The sequence below is a fragment of the Triturus cristatus genome, chromosome 3_2 (assembly GCF_964204655.1).
Source record: "Triturus cristatus chromosome 3_2, aTriCri1.1, whole genome shotgun sequence".
In the NCBI taxonomy this organism is placed as follows: Eukaryota; Metazoa; Chordata; class Amphibia; order Caudata; family Salamandridae; genus Triturus; species Triturus cristatus.
Window position 1 is genome coordinate 159,440,005 of NC_140584.1, and position 23,667 is coordinate 159,463,671.

General features: G+C 39.5%; 1 protein-coding gene across 1 annotated transcript in view; it reads right to left on the reverse strand.

Moving 5' to 3' along the window:
* VSIG10L2 (V-set and immunoglobulin domain containing 10 like 2) overlaps window positions 1-23,667 on the reverse strand; it is a 247,992-nt gene that overhangs the window by 199,411 nt on the left and 24,914 nt on the right. The window contains exons 2-3 of the mRNA XM_085647401.1: window positions 22,063-22,386; window positions 14,575-14,850 (exon numbers count right to left, since the gene is read on the reverse strand). Of these exons, the coding sequence (XP_085503527.1) occupies window positions 14,575-14,850; window positions 22,063-22,386 (600 nt within the window). The remainder of the gene's footprint in view (window positions 1-14,574; window positions 14,851-22,062; window positions 22,387-23,667) is intronic.

A 23,667-nucleotide genomic window follows, 5' to 3' on the forward strand; every position in this document is an offset into this window, starting at 1 on the left:
ATCATGTTGAGCAGCTCATCAGTAAAAATGAACCCCACAGCAACATTTAAGTTTGTAAGGTGACATAGGAGGCCTAAACGCCAAAATTCAGCTGGGAAAAAGGGTGAGAATTTATCGGTCCCTGGGTTAAAATGGGACTATTCAGAAACTCAGCAGGTGTACGAGGACCCACCTAACTAACAGCAGGTCTCTCCACCATCCCTAAATACGATAGCCTCACTAAGGGAACTGGGGGAGCCGACATTGGGGCTTATATAGTGCTCCATTTAGCAACACCAGGAAGAAACTCGCTCTGATGGCTGCAAGGCAAAGATGGCAGCAAAGAAATTGCAGGGAGCAATGAGAGAGATCTCCAAGGCCTGCACTGAAATTGATTAAAGGATTATTGTGGTTGATATCCGAGTATCAGCATTGAGACAGGCGTGATGGGCTGCAAAGAAAGTCAGAGACCCAAGAATCCCAGATCTTGGCTATACAATGGAAACTTGAGGACTTCGAGGACATGCAGCTGCAAAACAACTTGTAGATTTTGGGCCTCGAGGAAGGGGTTAAAGGCAATGATGTTAGAACCTTTATGGTTTTACTGTTTAAGGGAGCCTTTCCTGATCTAGGATGCTGGAATTGGGAACAAGAGATTCAGAGAGCACATTGGTTCTCTTTTATGCTAAAAAGACAAAGTCAACCACAGGAGTAATCACCTCCAGGCCTAATGCTGTTATTGTCTATTTTGGCAACTTCCTTCTCAGGCTATCTTTGAGAAAGTACACCTCAATGGCAGGTAAAATCTTGCTGGATATTCCTTTTTTACAAGGCTGGACTGTTGCCTTTTGACTGTGGAAAGACGATGGAGATTGAGACAACTTACAAACTGTGCCAGGAGAAGGGAGCTGAAGCTTACCTGATGAACCCTGCTCGTCTCTAGATTATATTTAAAAGTAAGACTCATGTATTCATTCCAGAAATTAAAGCTAAGGAGTACTTAGATGAACTAGCAGGCTCAGCATAAAGGGCCGAGCCATAAGTGTATATTAATTGGCTTGTATTTGTTTGCATAATGCCCCTCCTGATTTGGTCTCTTCTATTAAGTATGCTTTTATTTTATCTTATTGTTCTTCTTTTGAGATTAGTTATATCTGTGAGGAGGCATATGAATTTGTATTTGGGGGTGTATACTCATGCAGATCACCCATCTAGATGAGACCTTAAAAACAACGAAAACCTCAACTTAAACCTCTGGGGGCTTCTGGCAGCGCACCTAAAGGAAAATGATGGAGTCATGGTGAAACAAGCCAGCAGCTAGGAAATCTGAACTAAGTCAAACCTCAACAAGCAGAAAGCACAGCAAGAATTTAACAGCTGCATTAAAACAACAAAACCAAGCTCTGAAAAATCTTAGCCATGATAAGGGGTAAAACCACTGGCTACAGAACCAGGTTGCCACGATAAGGCTAAAATACAAAACATTTCCTTACACTCACAAAAGGGAGAAGAACGCCAGAAGGTTGCCTGAATTTCATGTGATAATAAAATCTAAAGATCAGAGGAAATGTTGGCTATGGATCAATATTAGCTCAAACATAAAACATCAGGCAATTGCAGTTAATATCACCCCTGCTGAATCAGAATCCTGTATTAAAAATATTACATATAGATCAAGTGATAGATGGAAGTGAGATCGAAGTACCTCGACAAGGCACCAATGTGCTATTGACATCAATTAGCATGGTTCCATGTAGACATGACATCAGTAATTCTGGACCAAATGGTGACAGTCATCAAAGAAATGTGCCCAAGTGGAGCCCTAGGCCAAAGTGGCATCCCACCCTTGATAGATAAATGGACCCCAGCTCGGTGGGCCTCAGTAATGGCCCACCTATTCCAAGAATACTGATTAAAGACAGCCATCCTATAGTCATGACCAGGCTCACTATTGTTTGCTTTACATAAGAAAGGGTCTCGATCATGCCCTTGAAATTACCACCTTATCAATTATGTGCTATTCCCTAATTGTCATTCTGTGAGGGCTCTTGATTTCATTCACCACACCTTACATTTCAATAAGTGATCACTTTTCGCAGAGTCAACCTGTATATTAATTACCTTATGAATCAGACTAAAAATCCTATGCCCCAGTGCTTGATGACATTGAGATTGCTACTATAAATGGATACTCTTTACGATGGTCTCAAGTTGAGCCCAATAGTTTTAAAGAACCACTAATTAACACGCATGCAGACTCTTTTGGGTTATGTCTAGATGACACAGCAGAACCTAACAAAGTTATAGAGGCCTTTTTAACCATAACAAGGTGGATTAAGGATGGTCTATCTGCTACCAGAAGTTGCTCAGCATAGCCCACAAGAGATTAAAGGAGGCCCTGCATACAACACCTAGATGCATGCAAGGAGTCCAGGCATGTAGTTCTGATTATATGCTAGATATGAAGTGGAGAAAGAAAGGCTTGAGGGACGAAGCATGGGAGCCCCTTCACGAAGAGAGCCCCAGTAACGACAACACCACTTTCTGACGTGTTATTAATTCACCTTTCATGCAAGCAGTAGATGCTCCCCCGCTTGGAAATCGCTATTAGTGATGCAGATTGTGTAGCTCACTGGTCCAAGAATATCATAAATCGATAAAATTGTAATCACCCCCTACGATTGGTCTGATCATCACATCATTACCTTCTAAATACCCTTCATAAAAACCAAATTGTCCTCACAGCCTATTAAGCCCAAAAAATGGACTTGTGACACTAGAGGAATCAATATGGATAACATTGCAGCTCGCTGTGAAATAGATTTGCAACCACCTAAGAGCATGGTTGACGTCAGTGACCTCACGAAGCACTATAACAAGACAATGTTGAGCATTATCGAAGACATAGCCCCTTTAAAACTCAAAAGGATCTCTGACAAAGACAAAAACCTATGGTTTAATAGTGCCCTTAATGAAGAAAGACGTTCACTGAGACTTTCAGAGCATAAATGGCGACAATACCCTTCATCACCCCACTTAACCCAACTGAGACAGTCCAGAAAAGCCTGCAATGAAAGCATTCTAAAGTCAAAAAAAGACTTTTTCAGGAAAGAACTGGATAATGCAATAAAAAGACCAAGGAAACTATTCGATCTACTAAAAGATCAATCCAATAAATCTGCCAAATCGGCACCAGCCACTATAAAAACAATCTTAAATAGTGAAGATTTCTCCTCTTTCTTTACAGACAAAGCAAATTCATTGGAGAGGGAGCTCAAAAAAGCAGCCGAAGACCTTGAAATTGATAAGAGTACTTTAGATGAACAACAGTTGCAACTACAATTAGAAAAACCAAAAAACAATGCTTGATGGTCAGTATTTAAGCCTGTCAGTGAACTACACATTGCAAAGATCATGTCGACCACTAAACCTAACAATCACTATAACGACCCTTTACCTGCAAAGTGTTGGTCTTCTATAAACCATCTGCTCATCCCATCATGGACAAAGGTCATCAATGCTTTGTTGACACAAGGCCAAATACCGGTCTGCCTAAAAACTGGTCAAGTCATTCCACTCTTAAAAAAACCAACAGAGAACCCCTCTAATCCCAACAATTTCAGACCAGTAACAAACATTCCCATGCTAGCCAAAGTCCTGGATAAATGTGTGCAACAACAATTGAGCCTTCACATTTCGGAATTCAATCCGTTAAATGACTTCCAATCAGGATTCAGACCAAACCATAGCACAGAAACAGCAATTCTGCACATTGTGGATGACACTTTACTTGCCCTCGACCACAACGCAACATGTCTCCTAATCCTGCTGGACCTTTCGTCGGCTTTCGACACAGTAAACCATGCTAAAATACTGGATCGCATGAAAAACAGAATGGGGCTAGAGGGAACAGTCCTAAAATGGTTTAGTTCCTTTCTTGAGAACAGATCGCAAAAATTCATAGTCAACCAAGCATTGTCAGGTCCAACCAGAAATACAATCGGAGTTCCGCAAGGGTCAACACTATCTCCGGCATTATTTAATCTATACGTAGAACCACTCACGGATATATTACAAAAAGCAAACATTTCTTTCCACATGTACGCAGATGACACTCAGCTGTACATCAAAGTCACATCGACAGAAGAGAAGTACCATGAACCAGGCACTAATGAGAACCCTCCAATGGCTAACCATCAACCACCTGAAGCTAAACCCTCAGAAAATCGAATTCCTGCTGATTACGCCCCAGAAAAGCAAATCAAATATAGTAGAATGGACCAACCTAATCACAGCTCTAAAGTGTATTCCGAAGATTGTTGACTCTACTAAATCGTTGGGAATTGTTCTGGACAAAAATCTGAACATGTTAGCACATATCAATACGATGGCAAAAAATGCCCGTTTCCATTTAAGCTACCTTAGAAAAGTAAAACCCTTCTTAAATAAGACAGATCTCAAAACAGCAGTTCAGGCATTGGAGTATGGATGCACAACTCTGGCTGGGCTCCCCAAGATCTCAACAGCCCCACTGAAAGCTTGTCTTAATGCAGCCACAAGACTAATATCTGGATCCCAAAAATTCGACCAAATCTCCCCTCATTTGAAAGCACTCAGCTGGTTGCCCTTCGAAGCAAGTATTCAATTCAAATTGGCATGCATCACTCACAAAGCGATACATTACAAAACACCAGGTTACCTAGCCCAGAAACTCACTCTATCAGGAGGGTGCCGGTTTTCTAGGGGCCTTGAGACCTACTACTGAAACCTGCTCGATTTTGTAAGAAAAGAACTTATGACCGAGTGTCCTCCGGGCCAGGGCAGCTCCTAGAATCTGGAACGCTCTCCCGCCTAACATTAGAAGAATCCCATCCATTGCGGCATTCAAAAAGGAAGCAAAATCGTTCTATATGAGGAAATATCTCCCTTAATTATCAACAATCTAGCTATTGTCTACGGACCTGTCATGGCTGTTTTCTTGTTTTCTTGCTACCTCTCGTCGTCCATTAACCCTTTGTGGGTTTGTATCTATGTATTTTAAGCTTAATGTTTAGTTCTAGTCATGGTACAATAACTGATGACTTGGAAACATAAATGGTTTTGTTTTTGGAAATGCAATTGTAAAGCACTCTGATACCCTACGCAGGGTCATATTCACGCTATAGAAAAACACCAAATAAATAAATTAAATAAAAGTAGCTCACATTTCGGACATCTATGTAAAGTCCTCTGAGGGGCCTGTAGGACTAGGATCAACTGTTCTTCCCAATGATGCTTCATCTCAAAATCCCACTAGCCTCTCGTTTACCTTAGAGGAGGTCATCAGGGTCCTAAATGCTAGCAAAGGGGGGAAGTGCTGGGTCCCGGTGGTATACCTGTGGACATTTATAAAGCTAATATCCCTCTTTGGGGCCCCTTATTGACCCTGGTCATGGGAGGCTGTTGTAGTGTAGGCTTTTTAAAAACCTGGTTACTTTGGATTTACAATACGGTTTCCGAATAGGTTTGCGGACGATCAAACAGAGATTAAACCTGAATTTTTTAATTGGGAAGTATACTCAGATAAATCGAGGCAACATATTTTTAGCTTTTGTAGACTTATCTTCCGTATTCAACTGCGTGGTCCATTTTGTTAGATCTTGGGGTTGATCTACCCACAGTACAGTTACTTAGGGATTGTTCCAGATATTGAGTTAAGGGAGAGTGTATCCAATTGTTCAGCATTGAGAGGGGGGTCAGGCAGGCTGGCACTCTTCCTGTTTACAATATATATAAACAGTTTGGGAAGTAGTGTGTTGGTCAATAAATGTAGAGAGCTTCCTCAAATTAGCCATCGTCCAATCCCAGCCCTCCTCTAAGCTGACGATGCTGTGCTCATGGCCCGCACACTGTTGGTATTGCAGCATTTGCTTACCAATTTTGTAATTTATACGCAGGATTTAGATCTACAAAATAATGTAAGCAAAACTTTTGTCATGTAGTGCTGGAAAAGGCCGTTATAGTGCTGGGATAAAATGATTGGAGAAACAAAAATCTGTTTTACTACAACTTTTCCTATTTTGGCATCCTATTTATTAAGGAGGGTTCCTGGACACATGCTATTAATGCCAGGAAGCTCCAGTTTGCGAAAGCTACCATGGGATTTGGCAAACTGGTATCCCCAATACAACACAGCTTCAAACCTGGGGGAGTAACCATCGATCATATTCACTGAGTTATAGCATTGTTCGATGGAGCTAGTGTGACAGGAGACCCTATGGCCCTGTGTCAGGAGACCCTAAGGCCCTGGTGCAGTTAGACGCCGAAAAGGCTTTTGATCGGGTAGTTTGGGACTTTCTGTGGGCCGTATTGAGGTGGAACAAATATGGTCAGGGATTCATCGGGGCTATTCAAGTAGTCTACAGGAATCCAACAGCTAGGCATTAAATTATGGCTGGGCCTTTTCCCATAATGAGTGGTGCAGACAGGGTTGTCCCTCCTCACCATTATTGTTTGCTCTTTATATTGAACCTTTGATAAGAAAATTGGGATTCACTGCATTAATTTAACGAATTAGATCTTCGGGTATTAGCACAAAAAATCTTGCATAAGCGGATGATATCACTGGTTATTCCCTGAACTGTAACTAAGACCAAGCTGGTTGTCAATTGGAGGACGATCATATAGATCAAGCTATCTATCTGCGAGTAAATATTACACCTAAATGTGATCAGATTGTGGAACTAAATCTAGCCCCAGTAATATATAAGGCAAGAAAGGACTTTAGGAGAATGGATAATCTCCATCTCATGATTATTGACCGCTGCAATGTTATTCGTTCCCAAAGTCAAGAGGCCACCTAACGAGATGTTGATTATCTATAAAGCAAAGTGTCTGTCTACTGCCCTTTATGGGGCGGGGGTGTGGGGATATAATAATGGTCAGATTCTACAAACAATGAAAAATGACCTTTTAATGCATCTTCTTTCCATTCCTAATAGCAGTTCCTCATATATTTATCATGCTGAGCTAGGTTTTTCTTTTATAGGTGTTATAGTCAAGACCCAGTCAATCTTGCTTTGGCATAAGATCTGGTCTTCCGAGCACACTAGACTAAATTGTTAAATTATAAGGGACTGCCTTAAATCTCCCTGCACTCTTGAAATATCGTAGTTGAAATGTATTAAGAAGCTCTCTGGCGATCTGGGGCATTCAGAGTATTTTGACCATCCCGAAACCTTGGATTGTATTAGTCAAAAGGAACTAAAAGCTGGTTGTATGTCATTGCATGAGGATCTAAGATTGTCCACACAGGTGTTAAAGCCAAGTGTCTTAAAAATCAAATGATGCAGGCTACATATGACAAGCAACCCTATCTTAAACTAGTACCTAATGCCCAACATAAGTTTGTTTTAACCTGTTTTAGAATGGATATATTCCATCGTTTAATTAGTTTTCCTAATACAAATGACTGTTCTACAAATTTAGCTAACTGTCCCTGTGATAATAAGTCGACCCAAAGTCCCATGCATACTTTTCTATTTTGTAAATGTTATACTGCTCAAAGAAAATGATACATTTTTTCACTGCTAACGTCTTGTGAATTCGTACAACATCGACCTGCATATTTATAACTACAAACTTTGTTGACTCCCCATATTTGTCGTATCATGTCCAGTTTCTTGTGGGCTGTGATCAAGTACAGAAATAATTTATAAGATTGTAAGTATGTTCTTGCGGAATATTTTGCTTCTTATTTTTACTGTATATATGTTTTTAACAAATTCTGTCTTCGATGATTTCTGTAATGCTATATTTTATGCTTTTATGATTTTTAAAGTGAAATTGATAAAACTTATGTGATTTGATTAAATTCTGAAGAGCGTGAATATTTAGATGACCCCTTTTGCAATGACGAAATATAGTTAGGCACTCAGGGCCTTACCTTCTGGAAAGGCAGTGGGTTCAGATAAAATCCCTCTGGAATTTAAAAAGGTTTTTCTAGCCCTACAGGTAGATTTGGTTAATATTTAGCGCAAGGTACAAAGCAGTCAACAGACTCTGGAATCAACTACAAATAGAGTTGTTTCTAAGAAGAAAGTGAAGCCCCCTCATGATCCTGCGTTATACAGACCTGCCTAATTGATCAACAGTGATGCTAAAATGTATCTAAAATGTTGGCATCAAGGTTAAGTCTTGTTATTGGCAAACTGGTAACCCCAAGAAAACACGGTTTCATACCTGGGAGAGGAACCACCGATCATATTCGTTGAGTTATAGCATAGTTCAATGGAGCTGGTGTTTTGTGACAGGAGACCCTATAGCCTTGGTGCTTTTTAGATGCTGAAAAAGCTTTTTATTGGGTAGCCTGGGACAATATGGAGGCCATGTTGAGGTGGCACAAATACAGTCAGAGATTCGTCAAGGCTAATAAAGCAGTTTACAGAAATCTAACTGCTAGGCATTAAATTATGGCGGGGTAGTCTGAGCTTTTACACACAATGAGCAATAAGAGACAGGGGTGTCCCCTCTAGCCCTTATTGTTTGCTCTTTATATTGATCCTTTGATAAGAAAATTGGAATCCAATGCATTAATTCAACCAATGAGATCTTTTGGACAGTTGTGACATTGGATTCAGAAGGGACAAAAAAGGAGTTAGAAAATGAGGCCATAAAATTTGGAAAAATTTCTGTTTTTTCTCCCTGAACCGTAATGAGACACAGCTGGTTGTCAATGATCAGATACATTTGGTGGACGATCCTATAGTAGATCACACTGTGTATCTGGGAATAAATATTACACCTAAAATTATTCAGCTTGTGGAACTAAATCTAGCCACAGTGATATATAAGGCGAAAAAGGACTTTAGGAGAATGGATAATCTCCATCTCATGAATATTGGCTACTGCAATGCAATAAAAATGTTATTCTTTCCCAAAGTTCTCTATTAATCTTGAGAGCAATACCGTTATAGTGTGAAAAAAGATGGTTCAAGACAATGAAGGAGATGTCTAGCAGTTGTACTTGGTCCTATTCCAAGGCCAGAAGGGCTCTTAGGTTTTTGATGTTGCCTGGGGCAAGAGGCGGCGGGACAGTCCCAAATTTTGGATACTATCAGTGGTCGACAGCCCTACAAAACATGAAATCTCTTATTGGAGCACGGCAGATTGATTGTCAGGTGGCAGATGTGACCCCTCCTATTTATGAATTGCTAATAGGGGATGGCGCTAAGGAGTGTGTTTTAAAAATGTTTGAGCAAAGCTATTACAAAAAAGTTAACTTTAAGTCCCTACAAGCAGCCTTTAAGATCTGCGTGTTCTTTAAGAAGATTGGCATCAGGAGATATATTTACTACACCCCTATCTTGAGGTCTTCCGTGCTCCTAAAGATATTTCAAGACTCATATTGTCTCGGGTAGGAAGCTAACGGGTTTGAGAAGCCAAGTGATTTCTTTGATGGAAATAATGTACTCTCATTTTGGGAGCTACAACAGGAGTACAGGGTAGAAAAGAGAGATTTAAAAAAATATTTACAGGTTTGGGATATCTTGTTAAAAAAATGTGGTGATGCAATCAGGTTTAATAAGGAAACATTGCTTGAGCTCATTTGTGATAAAAATGGCTTTAAGAAAAGTCAAATGTGGGAATACTTGAGTGGCTTTATGTCTGACGATCTCAAGAAATAGCTTGAGATGTAGAAAAAAAGACTAGAGACCGCAGACAGTAGCTTCCTCGTTTCACTTGAGCTTGGCTATACTTTGCTTTTGTCTGTGGGGCTGCAGGCACACATTTGTAAGACACTTTTTAACTTGTATTATACTCTAGCAAAAATAGCGAGCTGGAGGAGAAATGAAGGTATCTGCTATCAGCGCTTTCAAAGTCAGGAGGCAGATTTGGGACACATGTTCAGAATTTACTCAGCTCTAGACTCTCTTAAGCAAAATATACCTAGCTTTCTGAGGGTGGTCCTCCATGTGGACGTGATATTAACTCCACAACATTTGTTATTAGGGGGTCTAATAATACTGGTGGCATTACAAAGACAAAGGTGGCTTTGTCTTTGTAGCTATGGCAGTAGCTCATATCTGTATTGCGGCGGCCTGGCTCAACCTGGTACCCCTACATTTCAGCATTGGCCAGCAAGGTCACTTTAAATGTTTAACCTGGAAAATAGCTTATATCAATGGAAAGGCAAGAAAGCAAAACAAGCATTGGCAAATGCAATAGGTTTTGCCTATGTGATTATTTATATATTTTTTTAGATGTAAGTTTAGGATGAGTGATAACAGGTGGGATTAGGAGCAGAGATTACATTGAAAGGAAACTAAAAGTCAGAAAAGTGGTCATGAAGTAGTGGGTGTTTCAGATAGCAAAGCAGCAAGAAGAAAGTGACACACTAAAAGAAAAAAGTCAGAATAAGATGAGAGGAATGATAATTAGTAGAGTACATACAGATGACAGTGAAAGAGCTTGGAGTGGTTAGGGAATAGTGGAGTGGAATGGCAGAGTTGCAGGGCAGTAGACTGGCATAAAGAGAAAGCGCACTGAAATAACAATGAAAGAGTAAGTAGACCAGAAAGAGAGAGAATAAAGGTGTTCCAATGGGGAGTGAAACTACGCAAGTCTCAGTCAAAAAACAGTGGCGTCACAACGACAACAGTCAGAAAGGCATGTGATTTGGAACAGAGAGAAAGAGCAGCCTAGAGCATCAAAAATATTAATGCAATGGCAGGCTAGAGAGAGAGAATAGATTGCTTGAGAACACCATAAAAATGACACTGAGATTTACTCCACTTGCAAATTCAGTCCATAACAGTACTAGAACCTATAGTGCACGTAAGGGAAAATTCCCCAAACCATTTGTGATTAAGAAAAGTAGTACCACAGGAGTACTCTTTTATTCTTATTTTAGATGTTTACTCACAAAAGATGTAAATGAGTACTTCAAAAGTACTTTCATACATATTCCAAAATATCTTTGTGAAGAGAGCACTTTCTCTTCAGATTAATACCAAGCAATGAAGCAGGACGATCCTTCACAGTCTCAGATAGAAGCGGGACACTGGCCAAGATAGAGTAGTCATAGACTCAATGTTCACATATGCATTTCCTTTATTACCCCAGGATCCCATTCTTAGATGTGTTCATATTCAACTTATTAATTAAACAAATGAATTTGATTTGGCTATTTGTATATAGCACAAATATCTAAGATATTATTTTTCTAAAGAAGCTGATGAAGGGTGTGTCTCAGATACTGGCCAGAAACTGCCCGTCCTGAAAGTAAGTTGGCTCTCTTTAGTTTAAAATCTCAAAATTTAATTGTTTGTGTTCATGGGCAAACAATGAATTTACCTGGTTTATGAACTATTAATCGTAGAAGCTACTTTCTTTCTGACCATGTGTTTGATCTAGAGTAAAGGTACCAGACTGGAACACTCATCTGTTTTTTTTCTGACAAGTGAACATTGGGAACGGAAAGGATCTTGCAGTTCTGGACTGCAGTGTATGGCATGGAAGGTATCTTCTGGTTCCCCGGCAAGTAAGTGGTGCAGTACGATAGAGGCCAATAAATAATGCAAAGAGTGTATCCACTGTTCAACTTTCTATCATGGGAGAGAATAAAGCACTGGTCAGCAATGGTCAGATATTGGTATGTTTCTCTTGTTCAAACTTCAGAATTTAGGAACAATGGCAGCTTTTTTTTACTGAAACATCTAGCATCCTTAAGTAGAAACCATGGCAATAGTCCAGTAAAGTGATAATTAGGAGGCAATAGTTATCAGAATTGATGCCATGATGCCAATTAGTGTATTTTTAAATTATTTAAAAAAATACATGTTATTGATATATCTCTATAATTCCTCGCAGCACACCGATTTGCACCAAAACAGATTTTCATCAAGTTTATTTCAGGATATATTCCCATAATACTTCATATCCAATATATGAAACACTAACATGTTTAACAAATGAATAAATATATTAAATTTTAAATCACATAAAGTTCACAAATATCAATGAAACAACAGCTTATCCTGCTTCTAACCATCATATTATGAAGTACTATACGAAAAATTAATTGCGAACTTGGTGAATGTGATTCTCTAAATTCTCTAAATCATTAAGTAAAGGAAAAAAGGAGATATTCGAATTTAAATATGTCTGTACAAGTCCATCCTCTATAGTTGTAGAAACCATTTCATAGTGCAATTGGAAAACTGTTTGATATAATTATCCAAGCAGTGAATAAATAACAGGATAGTGCAAAAACCAATAGAGATGTATTTGTCTTTTCTATTCAGAAGGTGACCATGTATCTTCCCATATTATGGAAAAACAGTTCATCCTTGGCTTGTGACAAAGAGGGGGGAAACAGTATACAATTAACATCTGTTTCATGTGAATTACCAAACTAACAGCACAAATAAGAGGAAAGGGTCTACTAGATCATTTGGCAGTAAAATTTGCTAAAGATGGAATGCCTAATCTGAATTTATTTGTCTGCTAAGAAGTGCTCTGTTAGAATACCATGTGTTTTCCACCCCAGTCTATTCTGATCTAGGAAGCCCTGATTAGATAAATATTACAGAGGTTTTTGACCGTACTAGTAGTTATAAGATCATGACCATCAGGATCATATCTGAATTTAGCATCATTGCTATCATGGAGAAGAATGATGAGGTTCGAAAGAATTTCGTGGAAACCCATAGCATAAATAACTTGCCGTAGGCTATGCTGAGGAATTGTATCAAATTATGATTTTAGAGTGACAAAAGTCACATATAATGACAAGCTGCTTAAGAATATGCATTCCCATATGAGTAGTGAACATCATCAGTGAAGCTAATTGTCCTATATCTCCTTGGATAAGTATAGTTGCATTTTTTGTAATAGGGGATACTTTCTGCGGCCTACCATATGTCTGGGATTGGTGCCCTCATGCAAGTTCAGTTGCTACTGCGTGTAAGTATAGACTGCACACCTCTCTGATTTCTAGAGATGTTTGTGAAAGAACTGTTTTCTATACTTCTTCCAAAGAGACAGTCACCGGGTCAGTGCCAGTGGCAGCCCCATTTACTGTATCTATAACAGTATTAGCCAAAGGGAATTAATTTACAACACCCTTCATAGATCAAGGATAAGTGCTGGAACCAAGTCTTTGGCATTTTGTGGAACTCTGGAAGACTAGTAAGAGGGAAGCCTCTGTGGGCAACTATGTACCAAAACGCACACATAGCTTTTGTTCCAGTACCAGAAAGTAAATCGTCTACTTTTTCATCTTCCAAGATTTCTTTCTCTCTCTAAAGACCATCTATTATGATTTCTTGCATTCACTATGCTTTCTCTTTGACCTCTGTGGAAAGCAACTAGTAAAGCTATCTAGGACTCATTAAAAGTCCTAACATGCCAAGGATGTGAGCATGTGTTCCACATTTTTCTATTACATGTACCTTTTACGAAATAATCTGCTAGTTTCGTTTCTGTTAAGCAAGGTAGTATAGATCCAGAATTGCAGTATAATTTAAGCAGTTTAGGAGAATGGTCTCCAAAATAGAAATAATTTCATTGTAAATAGAAGGTAAGGTGAGGATTCTTTTATTAATTACCAACTTAATCCATTTACCATTATTTCTTACAGTGATATCGGTGTTATCGGGGTTAAGTAAAAATTTATGGCAAAATTTAATAATGCTTTCCTGCTTCATACCAAAAAAACAGAGGTTCATGAGCACTTTCAGGTCTAGTGATGACTTCAAAGTCTATGATGTTAAACTTCTGACATGTATCAAGATGTAATCCATATAGCTTGACCACCTGCCATTCTTCAGAGTGGGTCTAGCTGCAAAGTTCGTATTTTGGACAGCCATTATAAGCACAAAGACCGTGTCATTGTCTAGATAATCAAACCTCAGAAGAATTGCAACAATTTAGCCACTGTCTTCTCACTTTCCTAAGATATGCATATGTGTGTGTGTGTGTGCATGTGCGACAGAGTTGGTGTGCATGTGTGTGTGTGTATGTGAGACAGAGTTGGTGTGAATGTTTGTCTTTGTGTGTGTCGGTATTTCTTGTTAGAGAGAGAGAGATCAGGAGAATAACTGAAAGTACTGAACACCTTCATAGGAAATTCATGTTTCTTATGATACTATTGGTAAAACAATTTCTCCTCCTTCCTATGATGTGGTAATTGGGTAAGGAAAAGAAGCATTTGTTGAGTGTACAGTAGGTATCTCCCAATTTCCTACTTCGACCCAATGCCTTTGGAGTCATAGTTGTATGTATTTAATACTGGTGTGCAACGGATAATATTTTAGCAACCAAGTAACATTTGAAATCGTCGATGCCCCAAATAAATATTTAAAGAAGGCTTCTAGGTTTGGTCACCAGAACTCCCAAAGCAAGCGAGGGGGCAAGTTCGTATTTCAATACCCAGTGGTGTTCATGTTGAGTTTTTCCTCTGCTTTACTTACTTATTTATTAACTCAAGTACTTACTCACAAGTTAGTTTCTCACCGTAGGCATTAAACCAATTAAGAATCCCTGAAATCTGTTAACGTATCTGGCAAGATATGTAGCCACAAGCAATTTCTTCTGATTCTACTGAGCACTTACATATAACATCCAGGTAGACTCTGTCGCTGGTTTCTTGGTTCACCTCATTCTTTCCTGTGCAAGTGTACCAACCGATATGTGTCCTATTTACTGAACTAATAGAGACCACACTGCCATTGGCCTCGGACACTGGCACAGTGCCATCCAGTATTGTATTTCGGTGCCATATGTAGTCAATTGGACCAGTGCCATTCCTCACCAGACATGTCAGCATCACAGGAGACCCTTCTACTGCTGCAGAGTTATTTATTCGAAGGAGTGGCTTTGAAACTGGAACTGCAAGAGATAAAACACCGGGTTAAACTGAATTATAAGATCACATTGCCTCGTTGCTTTCTACAAGGTTGTATATCAGCATCTCATGCCCAAAAATATTGTGCTACAAAAATATAGCAGTCAGACTATCAACTTCTGAAATATCGTGAAGGTATTTATACATAGATAAGTATAGGCGATAAGTATAGGTTTCAATCAATCAATCAGTTCCTTTTATAGCATAGGTTATCACCCTAGAAGGTTTCCAGGTGCTGTGCTGCGAGTATCAGTTGAAGAGCCAAGTCTTGAGACCCTTCTTGATTTGGGTCAGGGACTGTGAAGTGCGGAGGTGGATGTGGAGCGTGTTCCAGGCCTTGGTGGCGAAGTTGGAAAAGGAGCGTCCTCTGGAGCGGCAGCGGCAGATGCATGGTATCTGTGGGAAGGTGAGGTGAGTGGAGTGGAGGTTCCTGGTAGGACAGTGGAAATTCAGGCGCTGGTTCATGTAAGCGGGTCCTTGGTCATGGAGGGCTTTGTAGGCATGTGTCAGAAATTTGAAATAGCATTTCTTCTGTATGAGGAGTCAGTCCTTCATGTGCTGGGTAATGTGGGTCCTCTTGGGTAGGTCGAGGATCAGTATGGCTGCTGTGAACTGGATCATCTGGAGTCTTTTCACGAGTTCGATGGTGGTGCCTGTGTAGAGTGTGTTGCCGTAGTCTAGCCAGCTGGTGATAATGGCCGGCTTCACTGTTTTGCTGGTGCTGATGTGGCGCCACTAGAAGACTTTGCAGATCATTCGGAGAGTGTGAAAGAAGCCTGAGGAGACGGCATTGAACTGAAATTTCATGGAGAGTTGATGCTGAGGTTGTGGGAGTGGTCTTTTGGAGCAGGGGTGGGATTGAGTTCCGGTAGCCACCAGGAGTCATTCCAGATGGGGGAATGTCTGCCGAAGATCAGAACTTCACATTTGACCGTGTTTCGGTGTTGAGCTTCAGGGTTTTGCTCTTCATCCAGGCTGCCACGTTCTTCATATAGTTGTGGAAGCTGGTCTTCATCGAGGTGGGGTCCGCTGAGAGAAAATATTCTTAATTCCTAATACTCAAAACGAATTCTTAATTCCAGTTCTATGTAACTTCTAGGTAAATAGAGATGGAAAGAAGGTTAGTATATATACGGAGTACTTAGGATCACTAATCTTACTCCACATCTATGTACCTTGGTACATAGATGTGGAAATAAGAATAATGATCTTAGATACTTCCTATATATAATTGCTGTTTTTTCACCTCTATGTACCATGAGGTTACAATTCAGAACAGTAAACCTGTACTTACCTATATATTCTTACCTTCATGATATTACGGTAGTTTGTATTCTGACCACAGTATTTTTTTTATCCTTATATTTCAAACTCCATATATCTAGAACCACAATAACACACCCAATGGCGATTGCACCCCTTAAAAAGTACATAACTTAGCAAAACACTTTAAATTCACCACACACGCAGTTTGAAATGGAAATTGTTTTGGCTGCTGTACAAAGTGGTATATCCAGAGGAGAATCTACCTGCTGAATTTCCTTAAAGTGCCACATTGAAATGATAATCTGCTGATGGAATTACCTTCACCACCTTGTTGCTTTTATTACATCTCAACTGTCATACTGCATAATTGTAATAAAAGATTCTTAGTGATCATTTCTGTTACTTAATCCCCACAAAACTGCAACTGGCCCAGAATACAGCTCTCATCCGCTGCCCTAACAAAGTCTACAACAATGGCCCTCACAAAAGTAAACATCCAGATATCCTACCAAACCTAACACAAAATATTTGGCACTTTTGAAGTCATCTACTCAAATGGTAGCTATTAAATACTTCTAAAACTATTAAGAAACTCATCATAACAGCTAATGCTGAAACTCTCATTTCTGACATATACTTTCGTCAGATAAAGGGAACAATTATAACTGACTTCCTTTAATTCTCTGAAGATACAATGAATTGAATCTTGCTTTCACTAATTCATCATTATTATCAAAGAAACTAAACTAACCTGGGTCACAGACTACTAATCATTCACTAGTACAACCAAACATATGAGCTGCACATTACTGTATACCACAATGGGAAAATTATGGAGTATGCATTCGAGATCAACCTGGCTAATCTTATATTGCAGCCTGAAAGCACCTTGTCACACCTAGTCACTTAATACCTCCCTCCATGATAATCCACGTGAACCATCCCAGTGCTACAACTAATTTTATCAGAAACTCCTCTACCCCTCTACATCAATGCCTATTGAAGGGTAAGATACTGCCATCACACAAAGGCCTAATATTTGTAAACCACAATCTGCATTATATACCCTCCACATCTGCTCAACTTACCTCTTGTACAGATTTCTCCAGCGTTGGATGGATAGACACATTTGGCATTATATTGACTTAGAAATTTTAAGACGTCTGTACAATCTTTTCAATGCACATCACTACCCCGCAAATTATCTTCCCAAAAAAATCCCAACATGAACCACCATTCATCTAGATACGTCAAGATCCCTCTCAAAGCCAAGAAACAATCCAGAATTCATGTGACAAATCCAAGGTACTGATGCCGCTGAAGTTTTAGCAACAAAACTAGATGAGATTCTAAATGTGTGGGCCCTGTCAACTGGTGGAGGATGCAATTGCAAAACACATATCCTGAAATCCTAACCCCCATACTGAGAACAGGTCAGTAAAAACAGAATTAGTTCTCAAACTGTACCAAATCATAGAACAAAGAACTATAGGCCATATGAAAAAAATACCAATATTCCTACTTACTCTTCTACACATATGGTAAACAGCCAACACTTAAATAACTCACTTGGGGCTTGATTACAAGCCAGGTAGGATGGTTTTCTGGGGTGGTGTACAGTTCCGCCTGATTGCAAGTGGTCCAGTGTTCTGGCACCGGGTTTTCCCTGGTGTAGGAACACTTAACCTGATTTTACCAGCCAGTAATTCCAGATGGAAATTTGCATGAGTGTTTTGGTGCTACAACAGCCAAACCTCATGTCCCATTCCACTTTGTCTTTTTCTCTGTCAAAGAGGGAGTATTTCTTGCTCCCCCTGGCAGAACTAATCTTCCCCTTCCCTCCCCTAGTCTCCCTACCTCCTTCTGTCCATGTTCATCCCAGACAAAAGCCCCCACACACATTTTCCACCTGTTTAGAGGAGGTGGTAAATGTGTGCATTAAATACCTCAGAAAAGGCAATACAATGTAGTATACTGCATAGAAATGTACCCGCATGGCACATCATGTACTGGGGTTAGTGGTACCCCAGGTATACAAAATAGTGCTCAAAGAGAGCAAAACAAAATGGGTGGCAGAGTGACAATGATACACAGAAACAATATTAACTACACTACAATAGCACCACAAGTGGCCGCTTTATAATCCCCTTTTCTGACACCATCCCTAAACCCCCCAGGAAAACCTAGCCCACATCCCTGTATGCATGGGTCAGAAAAAACAAAAGCATATCTCCAAGGATTTTCATCACAACTGTCATCACAATAACATTTCTTGAACAAGAAAAGGGACATGCCTACTTATTAGTTAAACACTACAAGACCTCCATCCTAAGCAGAATGTATCATTTAGCCACTGTCTTTAAAACTTAGATAAAAAAAAATTGTATCTAAAGGATGGTTCACTCCTTAAACACAGAGAGAGAATGCTAACACTGCTTCCGGAAGCTCAGAAAAACGCTGTACACCCTCTGTATATATCTGAAAAAAATGAAAGTGATCTATACAGATCTATGCATCTAAACAGCAAAGCCACCTTTCTCAAAGACCAGATAAATACAGCTGGCCACCAAACCAGAAACCTACTCTTTTTTGTGTGCTTATAATCTTCACTTCTCAATGCGAACACCTCAATATCTTATTAAATTGACTAATATATTTAGTATGCTAGCAGTAATAGGGCTACACATAGTAGTATCTGCTGCACCAGCAGTACAATAAGATGCAATACTATTAGTAGAAAATACAGTGTTAAAAATACTTCAAGAAGCCACTGCATAGGTAATCATTTTAGCACTAACACTTACAGTAGTAGGGCCAACGAGCTGTGGTACCAGTTGCAGGTTTACCAGTTTCAAAGTTGGTAATGGTGACTGAAAAAACAGTATAGTCTTGCAACATTTCAATAGTGCCTATTGCTCCTATGTGGGGTGCTGAAGCACTTGCCAACACGGGCAGCACACTACACCGTATAAGATGTTTGGTTAGAAGTGTCCGTCTTTGTTTTGATCCTGTGTGGTAAGTGTTTCTATGCTGTGTGTGAAGACCACTGAAGTGCAGTTATCCTGTTATGGGGTGCAGTGCTTAGCAGTGTGATGGATGAAGAAGGGTGAAAGATAGGTGCACAGTTTATGGTTTTCAGTAAGGTGGCAGTTTTGAACAGCTCTGTAGGTCCGGCTGTGGCATTTCTTATGCTCATAGTCCACTTTGCTGGTTACTGTACTAGGCTGGACATTGTGAGATATTTTGTTTAAAGTTTGAGGTTCTAAGTAGGCATAGGTTAAAGGGAGAAGTGGTAGAGAGATCTGCTGGGATGTACTTTGTTAATATTATCAGTAAAAGGAACTAACAGCAGCCTGGACGAAGTACAATCCAATCAAAAGCTGAATGTTTTAGTGTGGGTTTTATATTGTACTATAAATGAATTATATATCAATTACCACACCTGATGAGACACTGGTTGTGCTTTTATGCTGGGCAGCACACTGCTCCAGGTCCCAGGGTTAGTAGGGATTTTTTTCTGTAGTCATTGTTGGTTATTGGGAATAGTCTTGTGCTCTTCAGGAACAATTGCATGTCTTTATTCCAGTTTCTATGTGGTAGAATACATTAATAGGAATTAGGTGTAATCTTTAGTGGGATAGAGGAATATAAGTATTTCATGCACTGGTTGGTGGTATTAATAGATGAGGTATTGTTAGATTGCAGGGGTATGACTTTTCTAAAGAGAGGTTGTGATCTTTGAAATGTTGTGTGGTCAATGTGCAGAGATACAAAAATAGGGATTAAGGCAAACATGCATGTGATTTAGAGTAGGCTGTACTCAGGGACCGGAGGCATGCAAGGGATGAAAAGGAAGGAGAGAGTGTTATGAAAGAAAGAAGAGAGTCGAGGATTGGAAGTTTTAAGACAAAGTCAGTTTTCATGTAGGGTTTTTAGGAACATTGTGGAGGGTTTTTGAGGCAACATGCAAACCTACAACCATTTGTGACACATGCATGCTTGAGTTGGAGGTTCCTCTGAGGTGTACTTAGCTTTCTAGAAGTGGGTGAGGTGCCCTTTGTTATATCAGTAGAAACAGCTAACACTAGCACCCAACCAAATGGCACCCCTCCCCAATAATATAGTCAAGTCTTGACCACAGATTCTTAATGTAGTGACACTGAAAACATCTTCCAACTAAGAAAAGGGGATATCAGTGAACAAAAGGGTACATAGAAATTGTGCCCAGTTCACCTAAGCACTCAGAGACCATGCATAGAGGAATAGTCAACTGGACCTGACACCCAGCGAAGAGCACTAAATGACAGTAATTATTGCAGAGGCTGCTTTGTAAGAGAAAGAAGTGTAGATATGGAGCAAAAATGGACCAAAAAAACACAACAAAGGTAGACCTCCACAATGCACAAACGAGACATTGCCTATAATAGTCAAATTCAGGTCACAGAGACAGGGAAATAGAATGTAGTAGAAGCGGCATCAGTTGTACTGAGTGCAGTACTAGTATTTGCTGTACTAGCAGTAGCTTTTGTAGTAGGGGGTTCAGCGTTGTAGGAGTAGTTGTATTTGTGGCAGACTAATACTATCAGGAAGCATACCATGAGCAGTAGTTGTAGCAGCAGTCAATAGCGATATTACCAGTGGGAACCATACTTGTGTTTGGTGAAATGGCAGTACTACTACTAATAGTACAAGTGGTCATAATTCTAAATGGACTGCTAATACTAGTAGTGGTTGTAGTATTTAGTATTAGTAGGACTGATAGTAGAGGTAGAAGTAGTTGTAGTTGCATCCACACAGTAATACCAATGAACGTACACTTGTGGTGATAGTAGCTTTATCAGTAGCATCTGTTGAATGTATGGAATTGGTGAAAATGTTAGAAATAAAGGCAGAAGTAGGATGTTTAGTAATGATAGCGGGGTACCAAAACTATTGGCAATAATTGAGGTAAGACAGCACATACCAGTATTAATAACTGGAGAACCTATGTTTATAGTAATTGTAGTAGTGATTGCACCATTAGTAATATTGCTTATACCATTATTACTACTAATATCAATTGTACCCATAGTTTCACAAATTACAAATGAGACAGTAGTACTCTTAGCATAAGTATTAATAGGGCACATCAAAGATGCACACTAATCAGTAGTGTTCAGATCAAATTAGTTTTCAACCAGAAATGTCACTCGTAGTAGTCGTAATAATGGGGTAATGGTCCACTAGTCATACGTGCTTATTGGATGTGGGCAGGACTGCTTTGCTCACATCCATGAGAATAAGGTTTCAGGGCTGCAAGGTGTATACATTAGTGAATGATATTGAAAGCCCATGAATTGCAGTGCGTAGAGGAGGGAGATTTGGTATTGCCAAATGCGTATGTTTGTGTCTCTGTGTTTAGTCGAAAGACAACCTTTCACTTTGCTGAACAGCATGTGCAATCTGCACTTCCAGGACCATCTTAGTAAAACAAAATATTTAAAAAAAAAAAAAAAGGTAGGTGGCAAAGGTTTTGAAGATAAATGTACACTTTCTGTATTAAATCTACCTCTATGCAATTTCCTAGCAGAAAACACAGCTTGTTCACTGAGTCTGGTAACTGCTCTCTGTTTGTACATAGACCCTCATGGCCTCTAAAGGTATCATTGTTTACTCATACTATCACCTTCTTGCCCCATTGCCTACTATTGCTTTGCAATGATTTGACTTATATGTCAGTGGTGTGCTAGTATGTCCTGTGCCCAAAAATCTGGGCACATGGCTTAGTTTGCTGTAGTAAAGGACTCTAGTTAGGAGATCCCTAAAATGTATTGAGATCAAATGAGGACACAACTCCTTTCAAACTTTTCTGCATTGCAGGGTTCTGATCTTGATGAAGCACATAGAATGCTAATTGTTAAAATACTTGGAGTATATGGATATCCACTTACCTAGAATAACTAGATCGATGTAGATTGGCTGGACACCTTCCTCTTCATAGGGTACCTGACACACGTATGTACCCTCTGCAAATGTCTGTAGGTTTTTGATCACCAAAGTGCTATTGACCAAGCTGACATCACCGAGGCGTGCTGAAATCGCATGCACATTGGAAGAGCCCCCAAAACTTGATGCGATTGGAAGAGACAGGCTTGTATTCAGCTTCACAAAGTTCCAGATGAAGTAGAGAAGAGAGGAAAACTCAGCACACTCTAACTGCACTGAGCCACCAAGGACTCCTTTCACTGTCTCATCCGCTTTGCTCCGAAACTGTCCTGGGGACAACAAGGAAGAAAAAATGAATTAGAAAGAATATACAGCTACTTTCTTCAAAAGAGGTAACCTAGTCAACTCTGACAAACAAGGGGGATATTCTTTCTAGGATTGCACGAAATTATAAATACACCAGCAAAGTTTTGTGACGTTGCAACGTCTGTCATCTACACACAACTTAACCTGTGAAATGTCCCACAATAAATTGTTTCTGATATTTTCCATGTAAAATGTTCAGCAGAAAAGTAGATTTTTTTCCTATCAAAGCTACATTCTGCTGGATGTTTTACCTGTTTTTTTAAAAGTTACCAACAGAATGTTTGTACAAAACATCATAAACTGGCAAAAGTCAGCATCACAAAATTTCATATTCCTACTCTTTTCTTATTTGAGTAAATTGGAGTGTTAGAATATGTGACCTCTGGACTAGAAACTTGTCCACAATATGAAATTACTATACAATTGTCAAAACATATCTGCTTTTATCCACATATGCTTACTGTGGGTTCCGTTAATTTTATACAAATGCAAGAAGGATTCATATTAGACTTTATGACGTGTCTTAGAAATCTGCCATGCATGTTCATTGCATATTGTCCGCCGCAAAATGTCTGTTTTTTCCAATAATGTCAGTGCACGTATATAACACCATGATACATATCCAAGTAAAGAGAATCCTCTTCAGACCAAACCTAAAAGATGAATAATGTATATCATTGTACCCTCCGTATGGTGAGCTTTGCTGGTCTTCAAAGTGCTGTCCGTATTTATTTACTCAAGCTGGTCTGCAATATGCATCAATTATTTGGAAAGTAGCACAAATCAATAGCTGCTATTTCAGTTTTTCTGCTAATCTTACTTTCAAGAATTGTACTTAACATTTACATTTTCTGAAGTGATACAGAGGCCAATATCATGCAAGTTCAAAGCTTTGCACCACCAATAATCCCCATACGTGATAGTGGTTTCAAATAAAGAGCCAAATACATCAAGATGTTGAATCAGTGCCAATTCACCAAAAGTGTAGATTTGTTATTAAGTTTCCAAGTTTTGGAAAATTGCCTGAGAGTACGACAAAGTGGCGGTTTGCCCTGGTTTGACGGACTTTGCGAACCATGGGCATTCCGATGTTACCAAACATGTTTTTTGACACCAAGCCCTATCCACTAACGATGGTAGACAGGGCTTTGCACCCCAAAAATATTTTACCTCGTGGAAGGTGCAAAGCTGGAGAAATGTTTTATTTCTCTGAATTTTCCAAACTTTGCATGTAGGCTGCACCA